Source organism: Amphiprion ocellaris, chromosome 8, assembly GCF_022539595.1.
Source record: "Amphiprion ocellaris isolate individual 3 ecotype Okinawa chromosome 8, ASM2253959v1, whole genome shotgun sequence".
NCBI classification, from domain to species: domain Eukaryota; kingdom Metazoa; phylum Chordata; class Actinopteri; family Pomacentridae; genus Amphiprion; species Amphiprion ocellaris.
In genome coordinates this window covers 6,552,705-6,579,210 of record NC_072773.1, presented here as the reverse complement: position 1 = coordinate 6,579,210, position 26,506 = coordinate 6,552,705, and the positions used below count along the sequence as shown (strand labels likewise).

The 26,506-nt window shown below is 39.5% G+C and overlaps 1 protein-coding gene across 4 annotated transcripts in view; it reads left to right on the top strand.

Moving 5' to 3' along the window:
• The first annotated feature begins 8,540 nt into the window (after positions 1-8,540).
• Positions 8,541-26,506, top strand: part of soga1 (suppressor of glucose, autophagy associated 1) — a 160,833-nt gene continuing 142,867 nt past the window's right edge. For 3 of the 4 annotated variants that reach the window (XM_055012698.1, XM_055012699.1, XM_055012697.1), the window contains exons 1-3: positions 8,541-9,800; positions 20,334-20,435; positions 21,932-22,054. In XM_055012698.1, the coding sequence (XP_054868673.1) occupies positions 8,865-9,800; positions 20,334-20,435; positions 21,932-22,054 (1,161 nt within the window). In that variant the 5' untranslated portion in view covers positions 8,541-8,864. The remainder of the gene's footprint in view (positions 9,801-20,333; positions 20,436-21,931; positions 22,055-26,506) is intronic. The other variant, XM_023270756.3, reaches the window with a different exon arrangement.

Here is a 26,506-nt window from a genome sequence, read left to right as displayed (position 1 = left end):
AGGAAATTCTCCTTTTATATCTGCTGAGTCACTTTTCATGTCATAAATTTCACCTTTTTTTGCTTTTATTGCTGTCAGCTACTGTTGCTTTGTTGTCATGTTTTCATTCTTTTTGTCGTTTTCATGGTCTTATGTTGATTTTTTAAAATCACTTTATTCTGTAAAAAGTGCCAAATAAATAACTTACAAATCAAATCTCAAATAATAGCCGTTATTTCCTTTTTTAAAAAAAATGTTTATCTTGATTTTTGTTTCTATTACCTGTCATTTTGACTTAACGTTTTCTCTGTTTTTGGTGTTTTTATGGTCTTGTACGGTGGCCGAGAGGTGCAAACCAAATTTACATAATGCAAAACACTTTTACAACCTCCAAGACAAATTTACAAGCGACAAAACACTTTTACAAGTCTAAAAACACTTTTACAAATCCAAAAACACTTTTACATAATGCAAAACACTTTTACAACCTCCAAGACAAATTTACAAGCGACAAAACACTTTTACAAGTCCGAAAACACTTTTACAAATCAAAATGTAACCGGAAAGGGAATGTCCCAACTCCACGGCTGAAGCGGAAGTGACGACGAGGAGCGGCTAATGCACTCTGTCGGTCTGATCTGCACCATTTAAACACTCTAAAGACCGACCACACGAAAAACAAAACCGCGTCAATCGGTTTATATGTTCCCCACAAAACGGGCAAAACATCACCCGCTCGTTGTCCGTTGCATTAGCCGCTCCTCGTCGTCACTTCCGCTTCAGCCCCGGAGTTGGGACATTCCCTTTCCGGTTACATTTGGCTTTGTAAAAGTGTTTTTGGACTTGTAAAAGTGTTTTCGAACTTGTAAAAGTGTTTTGTCGCTTGTAAATTTGTCTTGGAGGTTGTAAAAGTGTTTTGCATTATGTAAATTTGGTTTGCACCTCTCGGCCACCGTAGCTTGTGTTAATTTTTTAAACAATATTGTGACTTTATGCCGTTTAAAATTCCAAATATCTAACCTTTATTTACTATAAAATGTCAAATAATAGCCCATATTTACTTATTTTGCTTTGTGTAGCTTGATTTTCACTTCTTATTTCCTGTCATTTTGTCTCAATGTTTTATCTTTTTTTGTCGTTTTTATTGTTTATGTTGATTTTTAAGCACTTTATGACTTTAATCTTTAAAAAGTGCCAAATAAATAAACTTTACTTACTTAGTTACAAGTCAAAATGTCAAACAGCAGCTGTTATTTCTTTCTTTCACTAAGTCTCTCTTTGTTCTTACTCCTATTTCGTGTTGAATTCTGCCACTACTTGTGTGGTAATCACCTCAGAATGCATCTTACTGGAGGATTTTCCTCAGGTAAGAGCTTCCAGATAACTTTGGTAGTAGGTCATATTTGTGCAGTGAATCATTGTTTTAAAAGAAGGATTATGTAGGAAGATCAGGGTGTGGACTATTACTTAATACTTCTATGATTTACATGCCAGCACACAGAGCTTTTGCACTGCAGACATGTTGAGAAGCAGCAGATGTTTCAGTGAGTTCCACTGAGGGAGCTTTTACTTCTGAACATGCTGGTTTCACTATTGCAGACATTTAATGGAACTGATTCATCTTTAATACGTTTCCTGCTGTAAAAGTCATAATGTCTAATATAAATTCAGTGCTGTTGTGAGTAAAGATGTAAAGTCTAATAGATGTGATAACTGATTTAAAACCTGCATGATTTCACCTCACTGCTCGTAACTGCATCTTTATGTTGATTTAGGATCACTGCAAAGAAAAACTGTCAATGAAACCACTTTACAAAAAAACTAAAATGTAAAAATCCAAAACTGTTAAAACAGTGAGACAAAGGGAAAACATCTGTAAAATAATAATACTATTAACTGATTTAAACACAGCAAAACTGTAATTTTATGACCTCACATTACTTGTAAAAACACAGTTAACATGTAAATTAATACTTTCTTTTTGCAGTTTTACTATATGTCTGTAATTTCACAAAATAGGTAAAAATGTGTTAAATAACAATTCAAAAAATATTATATTACTATTTCTCAATCCCCAACATAATTTTTTCTTCTTTCAAATGACACTAAATAAAATTTTTTCTCATTTAGTAGAGTAGAAATCTGTAATTTTAGAGTCAAACCTTAAAAAAATGTATTATTTTTATTTATTTTACATTATTTTGTATTATTTTTCTGCACGTTACTAGTTGTAATATGTAATTTCAAAAGAAATAAAACTGAGAAAATCTGTAAAATAACAATTCTTAAAATTATTATTTTAAAAGCCTGGAAATATCTGTGAAGTAGCAATACTTTTTGCTGATTTAATATAGTAAAAATGTGTGATTTACATCACAGGTTACTAATCTGTGATGTAATTAATTTTTCTTTTAAATATCAGGAAATATCTACAAAGTAACAAATCTTTTTGCTGGTTTTATAGAGTAAAAAATAATATAAATTGGTCAAGCATTCTAAAAGAACAAATTATTATTGTGAAATTACTGATTTTTGGACATGATTTACTACGTTGTTTTTCAGTACACCTCAGTTTTTAATACACTTAATTTTTCTTTTTTAATACCTGGAAAAATCTCCAAATTAACAATACTTTTTGCTCATTTAAATGAGTAAATAAATGTGTAATTTTACAGTCAAATCTTTTAAAAGAACAAATTACTATTGGTACAACTACAGATATTTGAAGTGGACATTATGTAGTATTTTTTCTGCACTTTTACTAGTCATCCTTAATTTGAAAAAAGGGAAAATCTATAAAACAACAATTAAATTTTTTTTTTTTACATTTCTCAGTCCGTAGCATACCGATGTAAATACCAGGAAATATCTGTGAAATAGCAATACTTTCTGCAGCTTTACCACAGAACAAATTACTATTTAGAAAAATATAGATTTTTGATGTGCATATTAATTTTTATTTTTTAAAATTATCTGTATCTGCACAAAACAGGGACAATTTTAGTTTTTAAAAAAATTCAGTTGATTTTTAGCATTAATTTATTTAAAAAATTATAGTTAGTAAATTTGCATAAGAAATTCATATTTTTTACAGTGTAGAATTTTTATTTTTACTTGTTCAGTGCAAACTGAATTGAGGAAGGAGCCTTTAGATGAAGTGAACATAAGATGATTTTCTGACCTAATACATCAACATATAGTCTATTATTTACATTAATTATACTTTTTAGTATATTCAATTAAGATACATTTGGTATCTAAATTGGTATAATCTCAGTGGCCTCCAGTGTGTTTGAAATTTGAAAAGCACACTAATAAAATCTTGTATATGTGAGATTTTCAATTTATTCAACTTATTATAAATATGTAAACAATATAAATATGCATGAAGAACCCTGTATTTATCTCCCACATTGAACCAAACAATAAAACCAGGAAAATGATAAATTACTTCTTATCATGGACTAAGAACATAATCATCTTTAGCTTTATGAGTCCTGCATTAGTTCTAGTGTGTTCGTATTGAACTCCTGACAAACAACCAGACCTCATTACAATATTTCAACATCTTCCAAGTGCTCTGTATTTGTGGATTTTCTGCTCATGAATTATTCACTCGCTGTGATTCTGACTCACTCGATTGACATCATTTCTTTTGGAGGCATCAGTCAGACAAAAAGCAGCCACATCAGAGACAAAAAGACGTAAACAGAGACGCTGCAGCTTAATCAGGGGAAGTAATGTTGTGTAATAGTGTGTTGAGGAAACAGAGCCGCACCGAGGGAGAAGACGGTTATTATTGGAGATTATGTGGGAGCAGCAGAGGAGCTTTTATAATGAAACAAATCATCTGTTAATGGCTGCAGATGACATAACATCAGTGTCACTTATAGAAAACAGGAACGCATTTCTGCCATCAACTTCCTGCTCTGTAAGGAACAAGCTGCATGAGAGGATTTAATGTGATTATATAACATTTTAGTACAGTGATTGTATTTTATCATAGAGGAAGTTGGACTTTATGATAAAAGACTCAGTACTACTTTATGTTTGCATTATGTTTCAATGTAAATGATCACCAAAGAATATTAAGAGCTATGTGAATTTTAATGATTACTTACTGATAAAGTAATGTTGTGCATTAGAATAAGGGCTTAAGGTTAAACAATACAAAGCTGCAGGCAACAACCTGAATATGTAGATAAGTTAATACAATCAGAGAAATAAACATGAGCAAATGGAAGTACAGATATAAAAAACAAGCAATGTCTCCAGATATTAGGAATGATAAAATGTATTGTTGTTATTACTACTGCCATTTTCATTAATGTATTTTTCATCATTACAATTATTTTTCATTATCTAATTCATTTTTAAACTTTATTTATTCTGTTCATTTTATTGTCTTATCCTTTTGTTTATTTACCTTTTAATGTATTTATTTTATATATAATATTAATAATAATATGAATGTATTATATCATTATTCATGTTTTTTATTTTATTATCATTATAGTTTTATCATCTATTTTTATCGTGTAATTAATTTTTAGCTTTATTTTGTTGTTCATTTTGTTCATTTTTGCCCTGTATTTATTTGCTTATTATTATTTTTATTATTATTATATTTTTTTATTTTTAAATAATAATGATAATATATTCGTATATTATATTGGTATTCATATTTGTATTTTTTATTATCATTATTGTTTTTATCATCTAATTGATTTTTAAATTATTTATTTTTATTCTTAATTTCATGCTTGACTTATTTACATATTTATTTATTTTATTTACTATTGCAGCTATTTTGTTTTATATTTTTTTAGCCTTGTGTTCATGGTTTTATCTTCTATGATTTTCTTTTCTTCTATTTTCTGTTATTCCACATGTCCTTGCTCTTCTTACTTGGATGTGGAATCTGGTGTTGTTCTATTGATATAGTTTGGAAAATCTCTTGTTGAATAAATGAACAAATAAAAAATAAAGCTTTTGTCTTATAATAATAATAATAATAATAATAATAATAATAATAATAATAATAATAATAATAATAATAATAATAATAATAATAATAATAATAATAATAATAATAATAGTTCTTAAGCAGTACTTTTCGGCACATCCCAGATCTCCACGTGGCTCTGTCAGCATTAAAAGTTGAATCTAATTTGTGTAAACTGTGTAGTTGCTTTGAGGAATCCTGTTTTTTTTCTTTTCTCAGCTGATATCTGATCAGGAGGCTTAAAGAGAGGCTGGTAACCGGAGTCTCCCTGTGCAGAGTCGCTGTGAACACGAGGTCCTTCATGGATCAGACGATGCTTTGACCTCTCACAACCCAGAGGAGCTGAATTAATCATTAATCAGGATGGAGATGGTTTCATCCACGACTGTCTATTGATTAGAACTTTATGCAAAGAGCTGTTTAAAACTGTAATAAAATGTTGTGGATCCCTGCATATTTTATTATTAATTATATTCTCTTTTACAGTTTTATTCAATTATATTTTATTTATTTATTTACATATTTATTTATTTATCTATCTATTATATGTAATAATGTATATTTATTTTTTTCGTCTAATTGTTTTTTAACTTTATTTTAGTGTTTATTTAATTTTTTTCAACATTTATTTATTCACGTAGTTAATTTATTTACCATTACTACTACCACTATTATTATTATTATTATTATTATTATTATTATTATTATTATTATTATTATTATTATTATTATTATTATTATTATTATTATTATTATTATAGCCTTGTGTTTATGTGTGTGTAGATTCTCAGTCGTCCAGGTCGTGGTAGTCATAGGAGCTTTGGTGAAAATCAGCTGGACTTCTCTTGTAGATTCTTGAAGATCTTCATCCAAGAGGCTTCTTTAGTTCCAGGATTCATAGTGACTCCAGGTCACGTGGCTAATGGCCCATTAATGACCCAGGACTCCCCTGCCTCCATGTCTGAATTGTTGTGAAATCAGGTGGTCCACCAACAACGACAGCAATCATGTTGGAGCTGCCAGTTCACACAACAAAGGATGTGAATCTGTTAAGTCCGAGTGACTCAAGCTGTTAACGATGGCAAAACTTTCTGGGGAGGGACCTTATCACTGCATTATACACTACTGTTCAAAAGTTTGGGGTCACCCAACAATTTCATGTTTTCCATGAAAACTCACACTTTTATCCATGAGCTAACATAATTGCACAAGGGTTTTCTAATCATCAATTAGCCTTTCAACACCATTAGCTAACACAATGTAGCATTAGAACACAGGAGTGATGGTTGCTGGAAATGTTCCTCTGTACCTCTATGGAGATATTCCATTAAAAATCAGCTGTTTCCAGCTAGAATAATCATTTACCACATTAATAATGTCTAGACTGATTTCTGATCAATTCAATGTTATCTTCATTGAAAAAAAATGCTTTTCTTTCAAAAATAAGGACATTTCTAAGTGACCCCTAACTTTGAATGATAGTGTAGGTGTTTGATTAGAGAGGACTGTTCCAATCTTACATAGATGGCTTCCCTCACTCCTCTCTCAAATCATCTGTCCTCTCTGTCCAAAATGTGGACATTGATGTCCTCAAAGGAATGTCTTTTATGCTTCAGATGCAGGTGGACTGCTGAGTCTTGTCCTGATGAGGTGCTCATCTGCGTTGAGCTTTGTAAAGCTGTTGTTTAGTCTGTCCAGTGTATAAGTGAGTGCACTCTTCGCTGCACTGGACTGCATATACAATGTTACTCCACTTGTGTGTTGGTGTTTTATCCTTGGGGTGAACCAGTATTTGTCTTAGAGTGTTGCTGGGTCCACCCATTATCTATACACTGCTTAATCCTCATTAGGGTTGCAGGGGGCTGGAGTCTACCCCAGCTGACACCCAGGACAGGTCACCAGTCTATTGCAGGGCTACACATAGAGACAAACAATCACACTACAGACAAATTAGAGTTACCAATTAACCTCAGCTATGTTATTGTTTTTGTGGGAGGAAGCCGAAGAATCTGGAGAAAACCCACACATGCACAGGGAGAACATTCAAAATCCATGCAGAAAGATCCTGGGAAAACCGGGGATCTTCTCACTGCAAGGCAAAAGTGCAAACCACCAAGCCACTGTGCAGCTACAAAGGGTAAAATGACGTTGTTCCTCCTGTCTTCTTTGCTGTTTGTTGTGGTGGTGTGTTTCCAAGAGCTTTTTGTAGATTTGATGGAGGCCCAGTTGGGGTAGCAACAGTTCCTCAGTGCTTTCCTGATGTGAGAATGCTCCTTCTCCTTCCCTCTGCGTTGGAAGGAACATTCTCAGCCCGGTGCTTTAAGGTTGTGATGACCTCTAGTTTACGTTCCAGTGGATGGTGGGAATCAAACAGCAGATATTGGTCTGCATGTGTAGGTTTTCTGTAGACTTCAGTGTTGAGGCCTCCATTCTCCATGCACCGTGCACTCCAAAAAAGGCAGCTGGCCATCCTTCATGTCTGCCCAAGTGAACTTGATGTTGCTGTCCACCGAGTTCATGTGAAGGCTTCTACTTCTTGAGCTTTGATTTTGACCTAGGTGTCATCCACATATCTGAACCAGTGGCTAGGAATTGTTCCCTTAAACATGCTCAGAGCTCTGGTTTCCACTTCCTCCAGGTAGACTTGGCCACAATGGCAGAGCCCGTGGTGCAGCCATGCTTCTTTTTGTAGAGTCCTTCGTTATATTTGAAAAAGGTGGTGGTCAGGCAGAGATCCAGCAGGCTGGGGGTGAGGTTGGTTCTGTCCCCAAGGGACATGGTTTTATTCTCTGTTTTCCTTGATTCCACATGTTGTTTTCCCATCCATCCATTATATATACATATTATCTATAGACCGCTTTATCCTCACTAGGGTCACGGGGGACTGGAGTCTATCCCAGCTGACTTAAGGTGAAGGCAGGAGACACCCTGGACAGGTCACCAGTCTATCACAAGGCTACATAGAGAGACAAAGTCACACTCACATTCACACATATGGACAATTTAGAGTTACCATTTAACCTCAGCACATTTTTGGACTGTGGGAGGAAGCAGGAGAACCTGGAGAAAACTCATGCACACAGGGAGAACATGCAAACTCCATGTAGAAAGATCACAGGAAGGCCAGGATGTAAACCAGGTACCAACCACTTATGTCCCTTAGTGGCGTATTATTTTATTTTTTTGCATTATTATTTTATCTGGTATTGATTTATTTTTTGAAAATCTTTTATAAAACAAACAACAAAAAATTAATACATTTATTGTTATAACAAAAAAGGCTTGAAATATTTCACTTTATGTGCAATTATTAGCTAATATATGAAAGTTTACCGATTTTTGAATTACATTTGTTTTAAAAATATCTTTTTTAGATGCACTATTATATTTTCAGTCCCTCCAGGTCTTTCTGTTTCTGCACATTCGTGTCTTCTGCCTGTTTTCGGTGTAGTTCTAGTTTCTTGCAGTGGAGGCGACAGAGAGCTTCAGGATCGAGGATCTGTTTCCTCCAAACATCTCGATATCTGGGCGGAGAGAGAGAAAGAGTGACCAGCACACCGCCTCCCTGTTTCACCCACAATCCATCTGAGCAGGAACCGGCTCGTTTGTTCCAACGAGGCAGGAGAGGATCTGCCAACAAAGCGGACTACTTTGAGTATTTACGCACCGCTCGGTGGAGAATTAGATTATATTCATCTTTTCAATTTGCACTTCTCGGACTCCTGCTTCGTCCTGTTGCGCCACCAGCCCTCATTGTGTCCGGACTCATCTCCTCCTTTTGTCTGCAGTTGAGCTTTCACGCTTCAACTTCTTGCCTCCTTGTTTCACACGAACAGGAGGTTCGGTTTCTGTTTTCCTCGTTGCGGTCCAAACGGAATGAATGACAAAAACAAAGGAGGTTGATGTCCACAACTCTCCGACTCACCTCTGCTTCGCCTCGCCCAAGGAACGGAGACTCCATCTCCGGCACAAGATGGAAAGCGGAGGCGGGACGGAGAGCCCGGAGCCGCAGCAGAACTCCCGGCCCGAACCGGAGCTCCCTGCGGTGCTGTGCGCTCAGCCACCCGGGGAGAAGAAGAAGATAAACCGGGCTCCGTCCCCGGCCAGACCCAAAGATGTGCCCGGGTGGTCGCTCACCAAGATCCGCGGAGGAATCGGGACCCCGACCCTGAGCGTTAAACCGGGATCCATCCATCTGGGCAGCCGCATCTCAAGGCGCAGCCCCGTGGGGAGTCTGGCGGGGAAGGACGGCAAAGCGGAGAAATGTGGAGGAGGCAAACCGGCGGGGAAATCCTCCGTCTCCGGTGGTTTGTTGTCCAAAACCTCCAAGGCGGCCAAGAGCACTGGCGGGAGGAGGAAGGTGTCGGACGCCAGCATCGGATCCGATGATTTATCCAAAGACTCCGGATGCGCCCCGGGGAAGCTCTCCCCCACCGACAGCAGCTCCGAGCTGTCCGACTGCGCCTCCGAGGAGAACAAACTCTCCGCGGACGCAGCGAGCAGTGACGCCGAGTCCAGGAGCAGCAGAGGCGGCGGGTTGGACGTGGAGAAGCCGCCGATCAGGGACGGAGCTGACAGAGCGAGCCAACCAGCCGCCTCCAGGAGCGCAGAGAAGGAGCGGCTCTCCCTGGGCATGGAGACCGGGGAAGGGAGCATCTCCCCCGGGGACGAGCGCTCGGTCACCTCGTTTGACAGCAGGGTGCCCGCTAGCACATCTCTGGCTTTCTCAGACCTCACGGAGGAGTTTATGGACGGCATGCAGGAGGAGTTTGTCAGGGAAATAGAGGAGCTGAGATCCGAGAATGATTACCTCAAAGTAAGTGCAGCTTAAATGTGTGGATTTCATTTTCTTGGAAGTGGCAGGGAGCAGATTCTGCATCCCAGGACTGATGGTTGTCAGAGAACACACAAATAAACACATAGTTCCTATTTTAATCTTTTAAAATAACACAATGTTAAAAAACACATTTTCTTGCTGTATTTAAATCTACAGCAAAAGATTATTTTGCAGATATTTGCTGCTATTTAGACAGTTTTTGTCACATTTTTTTTTCAGCTACCCTTGCTGCCAGATTTTCTTTAAACCATTTTTGTAGAGGCTTTGTCTTTCTTACACTTTCTTATGAACTCCAAGGCCTTGCTAACTAACCCACCATACTTAAACACTAAGTTTCCAAATTGCTTTATCATTTTTAAAAGGCAACTTCACTTCACCTTTAGGTAAAACAGTTTATTTTTACTGAAGCCCCAGGATCACCAGGACCTGGATGACTGAAAATCCACTAATATATTGCATATTTTGCAATTTCATCATGGGAGATTCATAAAAGGCAACCAGATTTCTTCTTTTGTTGCTTTTTAGTGAAGCTTCTCTGATCAACATGACCTGGATGACTGGTTTTCTGCAGAAATATTGCCAATTTAGCAATCTTTTCCATTGCATTTCATTCAAGATGCAAAAACCCCACACATCTTCTTTCTGATCTGTCAGAGTCATGCAGTTTTAGTCTAAAGTCTGTTTTTCCTTGTTCCACCGGTTCACTCCCAGCGTGCAGAGATTCCTTTGGATGCCTCCCAAGGCTGCTCACTACAAGGAGGATGATGTTATAAATAGAGAATCTTGCACTCACACTAGCACATGAGCAAAACATTGCACCTTGCAGGAACAGAATTTCAGAAGGAAAATGTAGAATATTCAAGTGAGAGCTGCTGCAAATGGCCGGTTGGATGTTAGTCTGCAGTAAAATCAACCTCTTTCTGGCTTTATGGAGGTATTTAACCTGAAATATTGACTCCGAATCCCAAATTCTTGCATCGACAGCATCTGCATTGGATTCACTGACCTCACTGAAGGCATTCCTCAGCCTCCACATGTCTGAAGGCGCCGAAACATAATATCCTCCAGGTCAGTTACATCCATCCTGCCCTGAGAGGAGTGAGTGATTGATTAGGGGGGAGGATCAATTAGGGAGCACGTCTCTGAGCACTAACCGGCAGCGCCCAGACAAGCCAATAATTGTCAGGCATTGATTAGGGATGGTGATTGATCAGCAGCACCTGGCTAAGCAGAGGGGCCACCCTGTCTCTTTAGTCTTTTTTTCTGAAGGAATTTTGGTTTAGATTCTTGCTTTGAAGACTGCAACTAGTGAATATTCTCATTGTCTCTTAAACTGTTGATTATTTTCTCGGTTAGCGATAAGTTGTTTGATGTGAAAAATATCCCAAATGTCTTGTTTTGTCCAAAGATACTCAGTTTACTGTCATAAAAGAGGAAGAAAATCAGAAAATATTCATGTTTTCGAAGTTGGAATCAGACAAATTAGATTTTTTTGTCTTGTATATTAATTAAAAGGATGAATTAATGATCAAAATAGCTGGCAATTAATGTAATTGATGGCAGCTGATTGATTAATCAATGATTCGTTGTTGGGCTAGTTGAGTTATATTGTTTCATAACCCTGATTAGTGTTGAAAAATAGCTGATTCCTTGAAAATCTATGTTTTTATTGAATTTGTCAGACAAATATCTGCTGTTTCCAACATTTTTTAAGTGAAACTATGACTTTCTCTGTTTCACATCACTGCAATTTTGTTATATTTCAGATTTTTCTCATTTTGCATGAGGGCAATTAGCAACAAATAGTGTTGGAATCCTGAGTCTGCTTCTGTCAGATGAATCAGCAGAGGAAATACTCATAGTTGCAGCCGTGAATCTGATTACAAGACGCTCCGCTCCTTTTTTTTTTTTTTTTTTTTTTCTTAAAGCGTAATGGGCTCAGTTTGCATCAGTGTGATGGAATACAGGATATGATGCTACAGAGCTTTTCTATCTGGACCACTAAGATCCTCCTGGAAGTTCTCTGTCTGTCTGTCTGTCGGTGTTGTTGCAGCTGTGATGAACACCTGGTTAGCAGTCAGAAGATCAAAACAAACAACACAAGGCGTCTAATTCTCACCCAGTGCTTCCTTCTCTTGGTTTTTTTATACCCAGAAACCCTGACTCTTCTTCATCCTTAATGCCTCCTGCCTGTCTGTCTGTCTGCCTGTTTGTCTGTCTGTCTGTCTGTCTGTCTGTCTGTCTTCCACTGCGGCTTCACGTTCTGCATGTTAATAATATTCTACTTCTGCTGCAGCTTCCCATTCACTTGGTAATTACTGTGGAAGATCAAGACGGCGAGCAGCTGCTGGAATCTCATTAATTATGACTTTCTACCTCCGTGTGTTGCTGTTAAAGCTGTTCAGGCAATCAGAGCTGCGACCTACTATAAATGCACCACAGTGTTGTTATCGTTGAACCCACACACCTTGTTAAGGCGGCTTTAGCTCATTATAAAGTTCAACAGGTAATTAAATCATCGCTCAAATCCCCACGTCACATTTGAATATAATAACCAACAAGTAAACATGGACTGCTGGCCTCATGTTGCAGCTGAAACTGACACAAACGTCTGACTTTCTGGGTGTAATTTTTAGGAATGTCAGTCCGGTGATGAGAATTTAAGCTAACAGATGAGCTTCTGTGCAGCTTATCTAGACTATGACTGTTTCACTAGTATTTTGCGCTGCAGAATTACATTAGCAGTACAATTAAAGTAGCTTTAACCTTCTAAAAGCAAAACAGCTTTTCTGTGTTTTATGTCACATTTTTACTCACCATGGGCTCATTTTTCACTGCAATTTAAAGTCCTGCACCTTTATGTAAACAGAAAAACCATGGCTAGAATAGAGGAAATTCTAAAGTGTGTTTTGTGCAGTAGAACAAAGTTGTAATGTCACAGATGAGTAAAAAAGAAAAAAATAAACTAAAATTGATGATTTATTTTGCAAAAAAATAAATGTAGCTGCAATCAAATGTACAACATTAGTTCTAAGTGTGCACAGAAGCATTTACCAGTACAGAAAAAACATGCTAAATAGGTTTGTACTTTTTGTTTTCTTTGTTTACATTCTTACACAGCCTGCAGTTCAGCCGAGTTTAGCTGAACAGTCTCCAAATTTTCCTTAGGTGACTCTTTTATCGCAGCTGAGTCATTAATGTCTTCACGGTTGCGAAAATGAGTGAAGAATTTTTAGTTTTTCTAACAGAATCTGATTGGTGCTAATGCTTATTTTTGGCAATTTTTTAAATGAGACATGTAGAATAAAGTGACAGCTGAGTAGTTCAACGACTGATTCTTTTGGTATTTACAGTAAACATCTGTGTAACTTTGGCTATTTTTGAAAAAGATAACATGACTTTTGAAGCAGCTGTTGGATTATACAAGATGGCGCCGTGCCAGCGGCAGCTAGTTACAGCAGCTCCGGTTAACTTTAGGTCTGTTTAGTTATTTTGTAGTTTTCTTCTCTTTTTAAGTTTTTCTTTTCAGCAAGTAGGGTGACGCTTTTGTACGGGACAGACATGGATGTGCAAATAGCGTTTTCCCTACTTTGTTTACTACTGTTTTCGGAACTTTTTAAATCTGCATCTGGTGACCCGTTCAGCCATGGCTCCATTGTTTACAGTCGGGAACAGCTGTTGGCGCTGAGCCAGGCCAGGCCGCCGTCGTGGGAGAGACCAGACATCCCAGCTGAGCTCCGCAGAAGGAGGAGAGGATGCCGGGCAGGACTGAAGCGTCGGGAGAAGAGGAGACGCTACAAGCCGTCCGTTCCATCTGTGATTATGGGGAATGTGAGGTCTCTCCCGAATAAGATGGAAGAACTGACGGCGCTGACCAGGCTGCAGTGGGAGTATAGGGAGAGCAGCCTCATGATGTTCACGGAGTCATGGCTGAACGAACTCACTCTGGACTCACTTTTAACTCTGGACGGATTCCATCTGGTCAGAGCGGACCGGAACGCGAGGGAGAGTGGTAAGAGAAAGGGTGGGGGCCTCGCGATGTATGTGAATGAGAGATGGTGTAATGCTGGACACATTAGCGTTAAAGAGCAGCTCTGCACTAAGGATGTAGAATTACTGGCGGTCAGTCTGCGTCCGTTCTATCTGCCCCGGGAGTATTCACATGTAATAGCCATTACTGTGTACATCCCTCCCTCGGCTGATGCGGCTGCAGCCTGTGAACTCATCCACAGTGTAGTGTCCCAGCTGCAAACATCTCACCCTCAGTCTCTTATTATCATCTCAGGAGACTTTAATCATGCATCGCTCTCTGCCACTCTCCCCACGTTCACCCAGTACGTGACCTGCCATACCAGAGACAATAAAACCCTGGACCTGCTGTATGCAAACATCAAGGATGCATACAGCTCCTCCCCCCTCCCCCCACTGGGCCACTCAGATCACAACCTGGTGAGACTGCAGCCCATTTACATACCTATGGTGAAGAAACAACCCCCCACCACCAGGTATGTGAAGAAGTGGTCTGACGAGGCCACTGAGGCGCTGCAGGACTGCTTTGAGACCACAGACTGGGATGTGCTGTGTGGTCCACACGGGGAGGACATTGATGCACTGACAGACACTGTTACGGACTATATCAACTTCTGTGCAGAGAACATCGTACCGACCAGGAAAGTACGGTGTTTCTCTAACAACAAACCCTGGGTGTCCCTGGAACTGAAGGCCCTGCTGAAGGAGAAGAGGAGGGTCTTTGGATCTGGGGACAAAGAGGAGCTGAGGAGGGTGCAGAAGGAGATAAAGAAGAAGATCAAGGCGGACAAGGCCAGCTACAGGACCAAGATGGAATCTCACCTGCAGGACAATAACACAAGGGAGGTCTGGAGAGACCTGAGATCCATCTCTGGTTACAGCAGAGGCCATGAGAGGGGAGCTGCAGCAGGAGGCCAGGAGTGGGCCAATGAGCTGAATCTGTTCTTTAACAGATTCGACTCTGCTCCCACTCCTCCCCCCTCTCATCAAAGCACCGACCAGCCAACTCCTTCTTCACACCTCAGCTCTCTACCACCAACACCACCAACAGCACCCCTCCTCCCATCCCCGTCTTCTACCACCTCCGGACTCCGCATACAGCCCCATCACCCCTCCTCGTCTCACCCCCCACCACCACCATCACCCCTCCTCCTGCCACCCTCCCCCTGCCTCTCCATAACAGCTGATCAGGTGAGAAGTGAACTTAAAAAGATCAAGACCAGGAAAGCTGCAGGTCCTGATGGAATCAGCTCCAGACTCCTTAGAGACTGTGCAGACCAGCTCTGTCAGGTGCTGCTGCACATCTTTAACCTGAGCCTGAGTCTGGAGAGGGTTCCTCTGTTATGGAAGACTTCCTGCCTGGTTCCTGTCTCTAAGACCAGGAACCCCAGGGAGCCTAACCACTTCAGACCTGTGGCCCTCACTTCTCACCTGATGAAGACCATGGAGAGGATCGTCCTCAAGAACCTCCGTCCCCAGGTGAGCCAGTATCTGGATCCACTGCAGTTCGCCTACCAACCGAACATTGGAGTGGATGATGCAGTGGTCTACCTGCTGCACAGATCACTGACTCACCTGGAGAAACCCAGCAGCACTGTGAGGGTCATGTTCTTTGACTTTTCCAGTGCTTTCAACACCATCCAGCCTTCTCTGCTTAGGGTGAAGCTTGAAGGAGCGGGAGTAGACTGTCACCTGGCTGCTTGGACCATCGACTACCTCACCAACAGACCACAGTACGTGAGGCTTCAGGACTGTGTGTCTGATGTGGTAGTCAGCAGCATGGGGGCCCCACAGGGGACAGTGCTCTCCCCCTTTCTCTTCACCCTGTACACATCGGACTTCCACTACAACTCTGGGAGCTGTCACCTCCAGAAGTTCTCCGATGATACAGCCATTGTTGGGTGCGTATCTGAAGGGGACGAGCGGGAGTACAGGATGGTCATCTCTGACTTTGTGGACTGGTGTGAGCGAAACCATCTGCAGCTCAACGCCAGTAAGACGAAGGAGATGATCGTGGACTTCCGCAGGAGGAGGACACCCCGGACTGCACCGGTGAACATCCAGGGTTTGGACATTGACATGGTGGACACATACAAATACCTGGGTGTTCACCTCAACAACAAACTGGACTGGACACACAATACAGAGGTCCTGTACAAGAAGGGCCAAAGTCGTCTCCACCTGCTGAGGAGACTGAGGTCCTTTGGAGTGTGCAGGACTCTGCTCAGGACATTTTATGACTCTGTGGTAGCGTCTGCTATTTTCTATGCAGTGGTCTGCTGGGGAGCAGGGAGCACTGAAAGGGACAGAAAGAGACTGAACAGAAGGTCAGGAGGGCTGGTTCTGTCCTGGACTGTTCCCTGGACTCCATAGAGGAGGTGGGTGAGAGGAGGATGTTGGCAAAGCTCACATCCATCATGGACAATCCCTCTCACCCACTGCATGACACTGTGGGGTCTTTAAGCAGCTCCTTCAGCAGCAGACTGAGACATCCACCCTGCAAGAAAGAGCGCTATCGCAGGTCCTTCATCCCATCTGCTATAAGACTTTACAACATCAGCATCACTGGCTGATGTTAACATAAACTGGACTATATCATTACCACCCCAAACCATAAAATTTGCACAGACATTCTTGCACTGCACATCTTTGCACTTTTAAACTTTATTTTTATTTTTATTTTTTCCGTTAAAAATTTTGCCACCCTTGTATATATTGTAAATAAAACTGCTGCTGTAACAATGTAAATTTCCCCTGGAGTGGGGAGAAATAAAGAACTTTATCTTATCTTATCTTATCTTATCTTATTTTGGGGTGCAGAGGATTAAACAAACAAGACAGAAATTGTTTATTTGTGAGCTTTAGAGTTGCTGGTTGGTGGATTTTATTATCTTTGAGCAGAGTTGAGCTAATCAGGTTGTGGATTGTTTTGTGGAACAAAAAGCTGCATATATATGCATACTTATTGTGGTGCAAAGTGCTGATTCAAATGACCAACATCTGGAAAGTTTCCCTGCTTCCTCTGAGTTGTTTGTCGAGTTGCTCATTGCTTCTGTCTTTAATTAATCAAGGGACACATTGGTAACATCCACAGCTGCAGAATTTCCCCCAAAAATGATACATTGTAGGGTTCAGAGCTCCAAAAACGCGAGATAAAGATGCAGAAACGTCCTGAGGCAGGGAGGACTGTTACCTCAGCAGATGCACTCTAATTTCCAGAGTTAACGTCGTCTGGTTCAGTGTCATGACAGCTGATTGGCTGATTTCATTCTCCTGACTTGCTTCTCGCTCACATGACAGAAACAATGTTCCCGGTTCGTCTTTAGTTAGCTGTGAAAAGCAGGTCAGTGGACCAGCTTTCTTTCTCCTCAGTCTCTCGCCACATTAACTTGTGATTCCCTGGTTTCGTGTCCTCACTTCCTCACTTTGTGCTGTCGTGTTTTTATCTCCCCGTACGTCTGTGTCTCATTTCATGCTCTGTTTTTCCCGTCCCTGAATTTTCCCACCTCTTTCCTTTCTAATGATTTCATTTTAGGTCTTTTCCTTTGGTTGTTTCTGCTTCCTTTTCCTCTCTCTCCTCTTCTTTCCACTCCATTTCTCCTCTTTTTTCTTACGTTACCGTCCTTCTTCCCTCTCTGGTCTGTTGCAGATGTGCAGCAGTGGTCAGTGACGTTCCAGCTGCTTCTTGCTGCAGTTGATTTTAGCCCCATCAACAAATCTTTTGACCAGGATTGTTCGCAGAGAAACACGCTGCTGCATGTTAAAGCCTCGCAGCTTTCCTTCATTCTGAAAGTGTGTATGATTGTGCAGTTTTATTCTGTCGCCGACACACCCTGCCCACTGTTGTTCCTCGTCTCGCTTTCATATTCCACGCACACTCACGAGCCCACACATCCCCTGAGCTTGTTGTTGCTGGAGTTCTGCAGAAGCTGACCCACATTCTCCTCTGTAGTAAACCATGACAGCGCAGCTACTACTACTACAGTCGCTCACACTTCTGCTGCTTCCTTATGCAGACATTTTTTACTGAGTTTTTGGAGAACAACATTGTGCGTCCGTCACATAAAGCAGAGAGATCCAGGCTTGTTGTAGAGGGGTGTGGTTGATGTGGTTGATTTCATCGCGGATATCAATGCCAGCACAAGAGCTGCACCTTAAATATCCTTCAGAAGGATGATGCAATTCATGCTGTCAGGCTGAAATGAATAATTCATGTCTATATGTCTAAAAGAGAGGCAGATAACAACAGCGCTGTAAATTAATCATCTGTACTGGATTCTTTTTGAGTGGGTTATTTGTAATGATTTTATGCTTCACGTTTTGTAGATCACAGGAATTTTCTTTCATTTGCTGTTAATGTTTTCTGCCGCAGAGACTCTGTTCAGAGTTTTCCCTAATATACAATACACAACATGATTTATTGTCCCACTTGGGGAAATTTGTCTTGGTCTCAACAACTGTGCCATAAATGCCTCAATAGCCACAATGACAACAAACAGTGCCATCTCAACAACAATTACACAACAGTATTGCACGAGTCTGGGTCACCAGCAGAGCAGCGCCACCGGAAGACAGACAGTTGTGAACAAAAGTTTACATTCACTTGTAAAGACCTTGTATATCATGGTAGTCTTGAGTTTCCAGTGACTTCTTAAACTCTTAATGCTCTATGGTGGAATCTTTGAAACTCAAGATTCTTTGATAGAAAAACAGTCATGCATTTTGGTTCTTTCATCGATTCATTAAAGGTCTTCTGGAAATATGGCAAAGTTGCTGGGTCAAAAAATCCATACAACAATTTGAATTATTTATTTTGGTGATGTAGAACGTTGTGTTAATCAGATTTTCTTAGTGGCATGGCCTCATAACTTCCAATGAATGTTTACGATTGACTGCAGTTGCTGACACCTTAGAAAAGTTTGATCCACTCATTAGACTCAGCCACAAACACTACAGTGGGAAAGTCTGAGGAGCTCAGAAAAGATCTGAAAAAGCTAATAAATGACTTGAACAAGTCAAGAAAGTCACTTGGAGCCATTTCAAAGCAGCTACAGATCCCAAAATCATCTGTGCAAACAGCTATTTGTAAATGTAAAGTTCATGGTGCAATTGTGTTGCTGCCATGATCAGAAAGAAAACACAAACTATCACCTGCTGCTGAGAGACAACTGGTCATGATGGTCAAGAGTCAACCAAGAATCACCAAAATGCAGGTCTGCAAAGAATTAGAATCTGCTGGAACCCAGCTGTCAGTGTCCACAGTGTTTTACATCAACATGAGGTGAGACGATCCATGAAGACGGAAATTATTCCTCTAGAAGTAGAACCTTAAAACTCCACTGAGGTTTGCTGCTGATCACATGAACAAAGAAAAGACCTTCTGGAGGAAAGTTCTGTGGTCAGATGAAGCAAAAAAAATGGGGTATTTTAGAGAAGTTGAGGCCTTTAACCCCAAAAACACCAAAACCTATCATCAAGCATGGTGGTGGCAGTATTATGCTCTGGGGCTGTTGTACTAACAGTGGAGCTGGTGTTTTACACAAAGTTAAAAGAGTAAAGAAGGAGGATTACCTCCATATTCTTCAGGAAACCTAAAATCATCAGCAGAAGGTTGATCTTGGACACAGTTGGATGTTTCAACAAGACATTGACCCCCAACAAACACCAAACATGGTACCTAAATAGTTTTTTCAGGCTATAATGAAGGTTTTAAACTGGTTTCCCCAAAGTCCTGACTTAAACCTCATCAAGAACCTGTGGACTGATGAAGAAACAAATCTGTGTTAGAAAACCAGCAAATTTATTTGAAATACCAAATTTGTCAAGAGGAGTCAAAGATAAACCAGAAACTTAATGATGGAAACCAAAAAGGCCTAATTAAATGAAAATGGCCAAAGGACATTTAACGAAGTATTGGCTTTGATTTGATTCCATCAGAGGAAATTCAGAATTGTATGAGTCACTGGAAACTCAAGACTGTGATGACATACATGGTCTTTACAAGTGGATGCAAACTTTTGTTCACAACTGTAGATCCTCATTGGTACAACATTGTAGTCTAAAGACAGAGAACCAAGAAATTCTCATATTATCTTACTCTCTGCACCAGATCATATCTCCCAACAGTCCATTTTAGGAAGAAGACACTAATTATTATGCAATAATGAGGATGATGACGAAGACTGATGACACTGAGCGATGGATTAGATTAAGATCAGAACAAGGTTAATGGGATGATTTTGTGATGACAACGATGATTGCATTTCATTTATGATCAATATGCTTGAAGGTGTAATGAGTCCTATTAAACCGTAAAGGATTCCCTTTATGTGCATATAATGCTGTCGGCTCTTTACAGTCACTTAGAGGGAGATGTAACGGCTCTTTCTCCTCAGGTTTTTAACGGAGGAGCGCTCGGCTCGTAATATTTCATGTTAAAATGACAGCCGCACTTGCTAACTGTCTGTTCGTCACCGTTTCCAGGATGAGATGGAGGAGTTGAGGTCTGAGATGCTGGAGATGAGGGACATGTACATGGAGGAGGATGTTTACCAGCTGCAGGAGCTACGACAACAGCTGGAGCAGGTACGTTTCATCTTCTCATATATCCAGCATTTGGAGATTTAAACCTCTGAATTTCAAGCAGTTTCCATTTTTGACTGCAATATAAAGTCCTGCACCTCTATGGAAACAGCACAACCATGAGTGGAAATACAAAGAACTCAACAATGGCTTCTGTGTAGTTTGACCAAATAATAATGTGATAAATCAGAAAGATCAAAAATTGTAAAAACCTGGAATTAGCACATACAATTAGTGGCCACAGGTGTTACACATACTGGAAAAAAATGGAGACTCTACATAGTATCGCTGTATTTACTACTTATGTTTTAAATTTCTTTCCATGTTTACACAGCCAGCAGTTCAGCCCAGTTGGTTGTAGTTATTTCACAAATGCATTGTTTTGAATTTTTAGTTTTTACAGACTCTGATTGGTACAAATGTTTAATTTTGACACCACCAACTGATATTTTACTTACAGTTTTTGCTTGTTTCTATGTTCGCACAGCCTGCAGTTCAGTCTAGTTCAACCCCACTAGTCGTAGCTGAGTGAATGGATTTTTGAGATTTTATAGACTCTGGTTAATACAAACATTTTTTTGACCCTACATACTGTAGATGTTTTAGTCACCTCTTTAGTTTGTTTCCATATTTACACAAACTGCAGTTCAGCCCAATTGGCCGTAGTTATCTCACAAATGCATTTTTTTCAGAATTTTCAGTTTCTACAGAATTTGGTTTGTCCAAACATTTAATTTTGACACCACCAACTTATATTTTACTTGCATTTTTAGTCTGTTTCCATATTTGCACAGCCTGCAGTTCAGCCTAGTTCAGCCCAGCTACATGTAGTTTGGTCACAACTGGAATTTTCAGATTTTTTGACATTTTCTTGTACAGAATCTGGTTAATACAAATATTTTATTTTGACCCTACATACTGTAGATATTTCAGTCACATTTTTGGTTTGTTTCCATATTTGCACAGCCTGCAGTTTAGCCCAGTTGGTCGCAGTTATCTCACCAATTCTGTCTGTCTGTCCGTCCGTCTGTCTGTCTGTATTTTCTTGTACAGAATCTGATTAATACAAATGTTTTTTTTTGACTCTACGTACTATAGATAATTAAGTCACATTTTTAATTTGCTTACATATTTGCCTCCTGTCTGCTCTGTGTAAACAGCCTACAGTTCAGCTCAAAAGTTTTTGAATTTTAAGCATATGACTGTTGGTCACAGCTGAATGAGTCAAGGCTGCAAAATGTTCTCAAACAATCAAGTAGGACATTAGGTAATCAAACATCTGAATGTCATCTGTGATAAAGAGGTGCTGCGTAAAACCACATTGCAGACCTGAAAAACGACTCTTGCATTGCGTTACCTTTGAGACGCCAACAAGTGCCCTCCCTGCTGTTTTATGTGTTTGTGTGTTCTGTGTCTTCTGCTGCGAGGCTCGATAAAGTGAAAGGAAATAACAAAGATGACGCATCATATCATCTGCTGACACCATTTCTGTTCTTCAGGCAAACAAGACCTGCCGCATCCTGCAGTACCGGCTGAGGAAGGCAGAGCGGCGCTCTCTCCGAGTGGCCCAGACGGGGCAGGTGGACGGAGAACTGATCCGAACGCTGGAACAGGACGTAAAAGTAAGTGTTGTGAGCTGGAGATCAGCTGTGAGCATGTGGAAGATAAAATACTGTACATGCACAGGAAGGATGAATGATATTTCGTAGATGACACTGAGATGTTTTGGTTTTACGTGATATATGATGCAATGTGGAAAAATACAGGACTTTTCCAGATTACTCGAATGACTTTGTTTGGAAAGAATGAATCATTCTACATAGATTGGGGTGATTTCGTAGGTAAGGGCATCTGCATCAGATATAAAAATAAAAATATTCTTTAAAAAGAGGGAACCTCTGTATTGTGTAACACTGGAAGGAAGGCTTTCCAAAATGTTTTTTTTTCCATTCAAAACTGTCTTTACACTCAGAGTCATACAGAGCTTTGTGGTGCTGATTTAAATGGTTAAAGAAATTAGTCATGTTGATTTGTTTACCGCCAACGACGGTCGACGGGGAGTGTTTTTGTGGTCAACATCATATTTTTCTGTAGTCCAAATATACATGCAAGTAACACTGCAACCAATTCATCCTTTTTAGTGCTTTTGTCCTGTTTTTGTGCTCATTTTGCTGTCACTTTACATGTCAACAAAGTCAGTGTATTTAAATCATTCATTTTAGAAGGTCAGTGTATCCAAGAACACTAAAATCAGAATAAATGATGTTCTGTCAGACTTCTGTTGTGGATTAATTAAAAAGAGTTTGTTCTTTTTGTAGCAAACAGCAATGAAGGTTGCAGTGTGATGTGCATGATTTAACTGGCTTTACTTCACAATGATGGCATCAATGCTGATACTGAAACATTATCTTGCAGCTCAACTACACAGCAGGATTAGCAGTGAGATATGTGTAACAGCATGTTATAGTGCGACTCTAAGCTAATTTATTGATGTTTGAATACGTAATCCGTGCAGTAGTTTAGTTTCCACACAGGCTTTTTAAGTCCTCCAGCTTTATTCTGTCTCACTTTTCTGTGTGCACGATTCAAAGATGAAACAAGGATGCTGTTGTTGCGGCTTTGAGATGACTGAATCAATGTGTGTGAAAGTGAGAATCGGCATGGAAGATTGGATTGCACTAGGTGCTGTTGTGTTACTTGTCACGTCTCTGATTCCAGAGCGCCGGCTTTTTTGGTTCAGTCTAAATAATTCTTCTTAACAGCATTATAGCAGGATTTGTGGGGCTACATTCAAATATCTTGTCTTCAATGCTTAAACAGCAACAAAAACAATAATCAGCTAGTTAATTAGCCAGCAAGCTAATCCAACTTCTCCTAAAAGCGTTTGTCCTGGAAATCTGAAATCATTCTTTGTTTTTTCAGTTTAGTTGTATGTACAAGTTTGGGGTCACCCAGACAATTTCATGTTTTCCATGAAAACTCACACTTTTATTCATGTACTAACATAACTGCACAAGGGTTTTCTAATCATCAATTAGCCTTTCAGCACCATTAGCTAACACAATGTAGCATTAGAACACAGGAGTGATGGTTGCTGGAAATGTTCCTCTGTACCTCTATGGAGATATTCCATTAAAAATCAGCTGTTTCCAGCTAGAATAGTCATTTACCACATGAACAAGGTCTAGACTGTATTTCTGATTAATTTAATGTTCATTGAAAAGAACTGCTTTTCTTTCAAAAATAAGGACATTTCTAAGTGACCCCAAACTTTTGAACGGTAGTGTAGACGAAGATCTGCTTGTGTAAAAGCCTTTTGTAAACTTCCCCGATTAGGGATCAATAAAGTTTGTCTCATCTTATCTTTAGCTTAACGATGCTATTTTCCACCGTACACAAAGGCAATAAACATTTTTTCAAGTTAGTAAACTAGCTAGTGCAGATGATCTAAACCAGAAAATCAACCTCATGTATTGGTGATGACATGAAAAATAAAAATTATCAGAGAAAAAACTCATTATTGATATTTAAGTCAATCGCAGCTAATCCAAGATGTGTTATATCTGTGCTGTGTTTAGTTTCAGATGCTGTTTCTGTATTTACAGACGGTCTTTATGACCTATTTTCTTCACACTGTTAAAGTCACCAGCTTGAAGTGAAGTCAGACTGTGCAATTTACTGGAGGAATTTCTGTTATAAATGTGTGTGGACTGATGGTCACACTAACTTAGAGTCACTGAACGCCTCATTCAGGACAAAAGATTACATTCACACAGATGCAGCTGAATGTACAGAATCTGTTTCGGACAGGAATCCTAGATAAAAAGCAGTCGGTTAAACACAAACAGTTCAGGGTAAAGCTTCTGTTCTGTCGGGCTGACCCTGGACTGTCAAATTTGCAGCGTTCCTCCGACATTTTCCATGTGAAGCAGAACACAATGAGGCCTTTATGCCCTCAGAGAGTGAGACCACGATGAGGCTTTAGTCCTGCTGCTGCTGTCTGTCTCTCAGCTGCTGTCTCACCATCTGGTTGTTTTGGAAGGAAGGAAGGAGGGAAGGAAGGCGACCGGATGAGCGTACATCCTGTGTCTCCAAAAAAAACCCAACTGTGTACTGAGACTGAAAGAGGGAAAAAAAAGTGGGTTTGGTCAGTGTTTGAAAATTCAAATCAGCCAATCAGAGAAGGAGGATGAAGCAGGGAGAACTGGGAGAGAGAAATGGAAAAAAGAAAATTAAAGAAAGGAGGGAAGCACCATATTAGAAAGGCAAGTTTTCTCTTAAATGGTACAATTTTGGTAATTCTTTATCAGCAAGAAACTGACCAGACTACTGATCTGTGATGTGTTGTTTCATTTGGAAAAATAAACAAATCTGAGCTTAAAATCGTACTGTTTGATGTGACATATAATAATTGACCATAAAGAAACCATAAGGTGCCAAAATGACACCATTTATCAGCCAGAACCTGTAAAAACAGAAAAAATATCAGACCATCAGGAAACCAAATCTATGCTTTGTATTGTGATATTTTGATATTTCATGTCTCATTTAAGGAATCACCAAAAATAAACTAGAAGTACCAACCAGATTCTTTAAAAAAACCCCAAGAAAATCTGTGCTACTCGGTCATAAATTACACCATTTGTCAGCCAGAAACTGTAAAAACAGAAAAAATGATCAGATTACTGATCTATGATGTGCAATTCCATCTGGAAAAATAACCAAATTTCAGCTTAAAATCACAATATTTCATGTCTCATATTAAAATTAACCAAAAATAAACAATACATGTGAAAAACTAAATACAGTGGTCCCTCACCATATCGCGGTCTCACTGTATCGTAGATTTTTAAATTACATTTGGAATCGCAGATTTTTCGCTATATTGCGGGGGTTTTGTGGTATGTAGGTATTTTTACACATTTATTTTTGTGGTGAGCTGCGTTTAAGAATGGTGCTGGTTAAGGGATATCTGCCTTCAATGCATTCTGCAACTGACAGATGCTTTTATTTTGACACACACAGAAAGCAACACTATAGTAAATGTGACAGGAAGTCATCAAACCCACTACATTTCACACTCATGGTCCTGACAACATAACACTTAACCAAACTATCTAGGCTGACTAAATCACAAAAACACAATAAAACACAAACACTAATAACACTAACATAAACCACAATAATGACATTTAAACCCCCAACACCCCAAACTCCCATAGTGCATTGCAGCACAACAGTTCAGTCATAGCAACTCGCTCTGCAATTGCTACAATGTTTAAATTGTTTTTGCAGTAAAATAAGCATTTTCTAGCCTAAAAAAATTAAAACAATATAAAAAATGTATAGAAAAATAATAACTAAAACATATTAAAAGAATATTTAATCTAAATAAAATGCGTAGGGTACAGTGCTGGGCTCTGATTGGCTCAGCAGCCGTAGCATCAGTCTCCTCTGTCTCCTGTGTGTTGCTGCATTCAGCATCTCACCTTGTCCATTTCACATAGATGTCTGATCGCTGCATAGCGTTGCTCTACAGGGTTGTGCAGCGTGTGGGGAGGGTTTATAAAGCCTTAAGAGATATATAAATAATAAAATATGGTCGCTGCTTTGCGGATTTTCATCTATTGCATGGGGTGCAGGATGGGGGGTGGGGTCAGGGGCCCATGATAGACGAGGGACCACTGTATTCCCAAAACCCCACAAGCATGTTATCTTTAAAAGAAAGTGACAAAATGACACCATTTATCAGCCAGAATCTGTAAAAACAGAAAAAATATCAGACTACTGATGTATGACGTGAGGGTCCATCAGGAAAATGAACTAAATTTAAGCTTTATATTTTGATATTTCATGACTCATTTAAAAATTCACCAAAAATAAACAATGTGTGAACTAAATACTTTCTTTAAAAAAAACAAGAAGATCAGCCGTTAAACAGGAAGAATTGGCAGATTTCCAGCTGTCTGATAGCCCTTGAAGTGATCATCTGTATGTTTGTTTTCTTTGAGAAAATGACCCAAATTTAAGCATTGAATAATCACCGATAATAAACCATAACCGTGAGCCACATG